Below are 7,581 nucleotides of genomic sequence, written 5' to 3'. Positions count from 1 at the left end.
CACTTTATTTCCCTCAGTTCAGGTTTAGAAGACATTACAAAAGAACAGTCGGTTGATGCCCTGCTGCTGGTATAGGAAAGGTTGCCCACAGCATAGCTCAGGTCATTCCCACCAATAGAAGGAAGACTGACTCTCCCCAACCCTGTAGGAAAGGCGTGTCTTCAATCACACCGTGTTTTGTGCTTAAGCAAGAATAAAGCACCAAAGAGATTTTCTTTTCCTAGATACCCTTCCTGCCTGGTATAAACACAGTTCAGAGTTCAACTTCTGCTTGGAGAAATAGTCTTGGCTCTTTGGGACATCAGCTTGCTGGTATCACTGCCAGGTGTTCCCAGCCAGCTGGACCCCTTTTTGTCACCTTTTGTCAGTGAACCAGACAGCTTGAACTAGTCTCAGAATCTCATCCACAGAACAGCCAAGAGAAAGATCATTTGACGTCATCTGGCAAAGGATTCCTTTATTTTCAATGATAAAGGGGCCCCTGAAGGAGATACTAATAAGAGTCCATAATACTGAGCAATGGTGTGCTTGGGATGTAATGCCAAGGGAATGTCCATGGATCCCAATCCCTCTTGTTCCTTTCCTGGGTGCATTGATCCGTGCCAGCTGACAGAAGTGAGAAGCCGCAGAAGCACTAATCTCTTGACAGTGTGTTTCTTAATCTACCCTATCCCCGATAGCAATGATCTCCACAAAGTGCGCAAAAAGTGAAGTCAAGAGGGTAAAGAGGAATTCACACACTTTTTTCTGTATTAGTCTCCTATCTTTGAATCAATCGTCTGGCGTAACAACCGTAGCTTGGAATTTTGGGAAGGTTGCCCACTTTCGGCATTTTCTGAAGTCATTTTGCTTCCAGAAGGGCAAATCCACAGGTCTTCAGACAAAACCCACCGCAGGAAAGCAGGAAGAAGACCGAAAAGAGAAAGATCTTAACTAGACATCAGACAGGATCAGTGGCCTTCCTAACCCTCATTAGAGAAGCTTCTTGCAGTAGGTAGTGAGTACCAGAGACCTTCCCTGGGCATTGTGCAGAGAAAGAGACTCGTCTGCCCTGAATGTCTCTGTTTCATTCTTCCCCTAAGGGCTCAGGGATGGCTGCAGAACAGGAAGTAAAAAGACTGTAAGATCCAGACATGGTGGGTGACTCCCAGGAAATGGCGTCTTCCAGACACAACAAGGCAGATGCCCACATGAACTCACAAGACCTGCACAGGCTCAAGCCACGCAAATTCTCAGCATGTGCCCACCCTAGCCAAGAAGCCATCCCCCAACAATAGGGAGAGGGGGAGTCAGTTTTCTTCAATGACATGACTCCACAGGTCATTGGGCATATCAACCACATTCCTGGGGAGGTCTCATGCTCACGGGTAGTCGGCCAACAAAGCGGACTCCATGTTTTTTAGTGACTTTTTTCTTTTGTGTCTTCATTTTATTTTTTTAAGAGAGAGAACACAAAATTAGGTGGGCAGGGAAGGGGGTCTTGGAGGACTTGGTGTATGGGAAAGAATATGAATAAGAATCAGTTTTGAAAAGAGAAATGTGAGTAACAAGACATTCTAAAAGCATCTGGAAAGTTCAACCTTAGTATAGTATATGTTTTGGAAATATCCAAGATTGCTGCTTCTACAGATACTGCTTGGTAATTTTATGTGTAAATGTTGCAGCTACATATATATGTGTGTGTCTAAGGGTCCAGTGCTAGCTATGCATATTGGAACAAGTTAACCATTTGAGACTCTCTTTATTATTTACCAGGAAGAAGGAATTATCATGAAGATGATTAAAAGCATTTCCCAAGCTATAACGTATGCTTTAAGAGCCTATATCGTTATTATACATCAAATAGTTTGTTATAAGTTAATTTATTAATCTGAATTTTTATTTCTCACTAAATTTTCAATTATAGTATTTTTTAAATATTAAAAATGAAGTAATAGTTAATGCTGATATAATGACTACTATGTGTTGAGAGCCATTCTGTGTACCATTTTATTTAAATATGTTTGGTGTTCATGTAACAGATGAGGAAATGGAGGCAGAGAAAGGTTGAATCTCATGTTCAAGGTACTGCCACCAGCAGTGGAAAGCCAAGAATTCTGTCTGCTTAGAACTATCATAATATCATTATATATCAATTTATAATTATATTATGTTCCCAGACATATTCTTTAGTTTTCCACAATTTAAGGGAATTACTAGATGTTCTCAAGTTATAGTGTCCCCTGTACAGCCTTTACCAAAATTAGACATCAGGGTAATACAATTTATTTACTTGTAGACAATCAAATATAGAATGTTAACTACACACACACACACACACACACACACACACACACACACACACACACACAAAGCCGGGAGGCCTGCTTCCAGTTTATGCTGTGGTATGTCTTATCAAGGACATTGATTAGAAACCAATGGGAGATGGGTGGGAAACAATAATTTGTTTCATTTACAAATCTTCAAAGGAAATTTTCAATCCTTACTCTTTAGGGAGAGACGTGAAACTCCATATTGTTCCTGATCCCTTGCTTGCTAAGGGAGTGTCCAGCATGAGACGCACTCTCCCATATGAGGGGAGTTTATTCATCCAGCACTCATAGCTGTGGCACTGAGACATAGCACTCAACATGCAAGTGGCATTTTAGAGGCCGAGACTTTCCTAATACTAAAACCAGACAAAGTCGTTGTGAGCGAATACACAAACCAATGCCCAATTGTAGAAGAAATCCTTAAGGGTGAGCCCCAGGGGTATACATTAAAAGAATAACAACAATATAACCAGGAATAGGAGGTGTTTCAAAATTAATATAACAATGTTATATTAATTATATATATGAGAAAAATTATTGCTTCAATAAATGCAGAAAAAAAACGTTTGATAGAATTCAACAAGGAATTGCAAAGCCAAAATAGATAATATAGTGTGGTCCGGCATAGCAAAGGCAAACTGTGCTTATCAAGACTGGGTCTCCTTTGAGACAGGGCAGGTTACTTGGCCACAATGTCATCTGCTATGTGGCTCTCTGAGTTGTCTGTGGGAATCCTTTTGGAGGACCAGTACAGACAGGAGGCTTCTCCGGCCATCACTCGGAGTAGCTGGCTCTCCTCTCTTTCTGACCCAGAGCCTCATTCTTCCACTAGAGTCCACGGAGCCGTGGAAGTGTGACTTTTAATCTGAGAGTCTAATACCAGATTTTTCACAGTTCTTGACGAGCTAATCCAATTCTAATGTTTGTTTTAAAACGAGTTTAATCATGTGTAAGGTCTTTAGAATCACTGGTAAAAGTTACTTTGATATTATTTTTATGGGGGAAATGACTTAGAAAAAACTTTTTAAAGCACTGATATTGTTTGAAGTTTATTTACATATCTTGGACGGAAGCCGTTGATACAGTTTATGTGGAATCCCTGAAAAAGAAAAGCAAATGTCTTAAAGCTGTGAATGCTGAGATCATTTCCAATAAGGATTCAAGAGCCCGTCTCTCTGCCAAACGTGTTGTGTGCACATTCAGTGTAGGTAATAGAAGTAGAACATGAATTGCATCTAGATAACAAAATTTCTAAATAATTCCATTATGTAACAAATCCGATAAAAAAAATCTTACAAAACTACATTGTATTCATCTTCATGTTCTCTATTTCCTTCAAAAAAGATTGTTTTATTTTTTTGTCATGTGTGTCTGTGTGCGGGTTTGCATATGTGGTCGCAGGTGTCTCTGGAAGAGGGTGTTGGATCCCCTGGAGCTGGTCTTACAGGAGGATGGGTGCTGGGAACCGAACTTGGGTCTTCCACGAGCGCACTGCACTCTTAACCTCTGAGTCACCTCTCTAGGCCTCCCTTCTTATTTCTATACTTTGGTTAGTGCCAATAAGGTAAAAAGAGTCTTTTATTTTAAATACATAGGTGGGTATGTCTGTGTGAGGTCACTGAATCCCCTGCAATGCTCTCCTCTGCTGAGCCATCTCTCCAGCCCCTACTGAAAAAGAACCTCAGGGGTGCCGCTACTTGTCTGTCAGAACGTACACACCTTTCAAATCGGGAGCCAAGTGCCGACTCCTAGGACTGGAAGCGTCTTCATAGGCAGCGCAGTTGTCAAAGTAGAATTTCTCTCTTCTTGAAATCGAAGCTGACTTTGTTGGGCTGTTGTTGTGACTGGAGACTCTGTCACTTAGACTCAGATACTCTCGCTGAAGATTCCGCATCTCAAATTCCAACGTGTCCCTCTCGTTTTCTACGCTCCGCGCGTAGTTTTCCAGAAGCACCTTGTCTTCGGTGAGCCGGCTGATGCTGTTTTCAAACTTGGTGTTCTCTTGGCTGTGTTTCTTAAGCTCCTCCTTCAGGATCTGGTTGTCCGTCTTGATCTCCAGGACCATTTTGGACAGCATCTCACATTCCTTGCTGATCTCCGCCAAGTTGTTTTTGTAAATGCTCGCCTCCGATTTGGCACTTTTGATTTCTTTCCGGAGATTCTCTTCCGCAGCCGACTGGTAGGTTTGAAAGGCCTCCAGTTCTCTTTCCAGCGTCTGCCTGGCAGAAGCCGACTCTTGTAACGTTGCCTCGAGATTCAGATTTTTGGTTTTAGCCGCTTCAAGCATGTGCAGAAGAGACTGCTGTTCGGCTTCCGCCAGTCTCTCTTTCTCCTTTAGCTGTAGCGTCTCCAGCTCGCTCTCCTTCAGGTCGCTCTCCAGCGAGCCTTTGTCTTTCAGGAGTTGGTACATGTTTTTTTCTAGCATTTCTCTTTCGTCTTGTAGCAGCAGGATGTTCGCTTTCATTGCTTCTATTTCTATATTCATTCTGTTGTTTTCGTTTTTGAGAACGGCCACGTCATTTTGGGACTTGTGGTCCCTACTCTTCAAGTGATCCACTGTTTCTGTCATCTGTTGCTTTTCCAGGGAAAGTTGACTATTTTTTTCCTCTAGCATTTTGTGTTGGCCTTGGAGGACATTGTAGGTGCTCACGATTTTCTTCAGTTCCCGGAGGCAGTCATGGTTTTCTTCCGCCGCTTTAGCTAACTTGGCCTGGAGGGCGCTCTTTTCTTCAACCAGAGACCTCAACTGCTTTTCGTAGGTCTCAACCCTCTGTATCAGCGATTGGGTGGTGAAGATGAGGGGCTTCATTTTGGTCCTAAGGGCCAGGTTTTCATTCTCCAGTTCTGTCACTTTTTTCTGGTTCTGCATGGATTCTTTTAGGTAATTCTGTAGGTAGTGAATCTTGGCAACACACTGCTCAGTGACACAGGTGTCTTTGGGTGTCTTCTCCGCTTCAAACGTTATCGGTCCTTGGTTTACTGCGAGTGGTTGTTCTTCCTTGTCCTTCTTTTCGTGTTTCACTGGGTCGAGGAATGACAGAGTGTGCCTTGGAGCTCGGGCGTGGAATTTTAAATCCATAATATTCTCGCTGGTGATAGGGATGTCTTTACTTTTCTCAGCCCTCTTTCCCCGGCATATTTCACTCCTAGATAATTTTTTACATTTCCTACAAAAATTTAAATGCAATGTTGACACTGTTTCCCTGAGTGGGAGTAATTTACTCACTAACGCTTCTAATTCAGAAATTCTCTTTGACTTGAGGTCTTCACTTAGGTTAACTTCCATGTTTGCTTCCTGAATAGAGTTCAGTTTTGAACCCTGAAGGGGAAACAGCTCGTATCTCGCGTGACTCTGCCTATTGGCATCCGCCCGGAAAGTGTGGAGTTCATTTGTAAGCGCCAGCTCCCTGACGTTCGACTTTTGAAGCTCTTCTTTCATCTGTTTAATGGAGTGACAGATATCATCTAGGTTCTCACAAAATTCACGCTTCTGAGAAGGTGCGGGGACTGTGGATTTTTCCAGAGGCTCAGGCGCAGTTTGAGGTGGCACAGTCTGGGGAACGGGCGGTGGAATCCGATGAAGACTGAGAATCTTCACTGTGTCAGGCTGGTCAGAAGCGCCTATTGCTGTGTTGGGAGGTAGGTTATGTGCGGCAGGTCTCAGGCTCTCCAGAGGTGACATGTCTTTGACCTGTATCTGGGGTGGAATATTTATGCTTTGAGAGATACTGCTGCCATTATTACTACTAACATTTTCTGCCAATGAATGAAGAGCCTTAGGGTCCTCAAAATGACTTTTCTTGATTGAAAGCATTTCTTCTTGCTTCTCATTAGGCTAGCGGCAAGAGAAAGTATACTATAAATACATTGTTCTTTGCCACGTGACCAAGAAATTAAGATATAATTTGGGGTCGAGTTTATGTGTACAACCAAATTATTCTATCTACTAATTAAAGAAGATTGTGTGTGTGTGTGTGTGTGTGTGTGTGTGTGTGTGTGTGCCTCATCTTTCTAGCAGGGCAGGAACAAAATAGCACCAACTATCTTGAGATCCACAATTCTGGCCTTCACAGAGTGCTTTATAATTGCACTTCCTCCCTTAAAGGGTGAGATACGTGGTTCAGCCTCTTAATGTCAGATGTAGTAATGCATCATGCTAGGGAGGAAGGCCACATGGGAACTCAGGGAAGGCAAGTGCTTCTGCTGCTGGGCTATTTGCTAGCTTTTTGCTTTCGTTCCTGGTCTTGAAAGGGTTACTTTAGGACCGCAAGTGTCTTGGAAATGTGATTTCTTAGCTAACATGGATAATATTGGCCACTCTAGTTTGGAGCTTTTCTATAAAATTCAGTCCTGGTTTGTTAGTCCCCTCTGAACAGGCAGGCTACCCAAAGTGCCTTGCATTTACTTTGGAATTTTCAGCGTCTAGATGGTTCAGCAGTCAAGAGCACTGCCCGCTCTTCCAAAGGTCCTGAGTTCGATTCTCAGCAACCACATGGTGGCTCCCAACCATCTGTAATGAGATCTGGTGCCCTCTTGAGGAAGGGATTCGTCAGTCATCCTCATCAATTTAGACCATGAAACCCAATATGGACAGGTCCAACAGAACCGCATTATATGGTCTGCCCATGCATGCTTCAGCATTGCCAGGGCATAAGAAGAAGAAAATAATTTTTTTAGATGAAGGGAGAGGCCTCTGAGACCGTCCTAAAAGAAACAGTCAAATTCTAGAGTACAGATATAAACACACTTCTTTTAAATTTTTCAGGACAGATATTTCCTTATTTTCATCTCTGAACATCCATTGTTCCAGTGAAGAAAGAGAGAACGGAAAGGTGAAGACAAACCAGTTGTAGGGATAATTTTTATATACCGAGAGAGGAATGATTTCTTTTAAAGGAAAACATACCAGATCCCTTTCAGGGTGCATGCTGAATACTACAGTTTTTTCTGAGTTCAGTTGTGGGGTTTCTACTTCAACAATACTTTTGTTCAATATCTCGCTGATTTCAGACTGTACCTTCGAAAGACAAATGGAGAATGTTAGGATTTGAATTTAGATCTGGAAGCTTGTCTATCTGCAGAAGCACACAGTTGAAAGACACCTTTACATGTCCTGCCTATAAAAAGTTCTCGGCCATGGCATTATCTGTCATTAAAGGACTTTTAAGAAAAAAAATGCGGAAATAAGTACTTGGTAAAGCAGTAAAATTTTATGATCTATGTTTAAAAAATTTTGAGCCAGGCGGTGGTGATGCACGCCTTTAATCCC

At 42.3% G+C, this 7,581-nt stretch overlaps 1 protein-coding gene across 1 annotated transcript in view; it reads right to left on the bottom strand.

Moving 5' to 3' along the window:
• Positions 1-3,238: 3,238 nt before the first annotated feature.
• Positions 3,239-7,581, bottom strand: part of Ccdc110 (coiled-coil domain containing 110) — a 13,145-nt gene continuing 8,802 nt past the window's right edge. The window contains 3 exon segments of the mRNA XM_013351979.2: positions 3,239-3,411; positions 4,032-6,147; positions 7,219-7,329. Coding sequence (XP_013207433.1) covers positions 3,362-3,411; positions 4,032-6,147; positions 7,219-7,329 — 2,277 coding nt within the window. The 3' untranslated portion in view covers positions 3,239-3,361.

The sequence above is a fragment of the Microtus ochrogaster genome, linkage group LG7_11 (assembly GCF_000317375.1).
Source record: "Microtus ochrogaster isolate Prairie Vole_2 linkage group LG7_11, MicOch1.0, whole genome shotgun sequence".
Lineage (NCBI taxonomy): Eukaryota > Metazoa > Chordata > Mammalia > Rodentia > Cricetidae > Microtus > Microtus ochrogaster.
The sequence above is the reverse complement of the archived record's forward strand: the minus strand, read 5'-3'. Positions and strand labels throughout refer to the sequence as shown.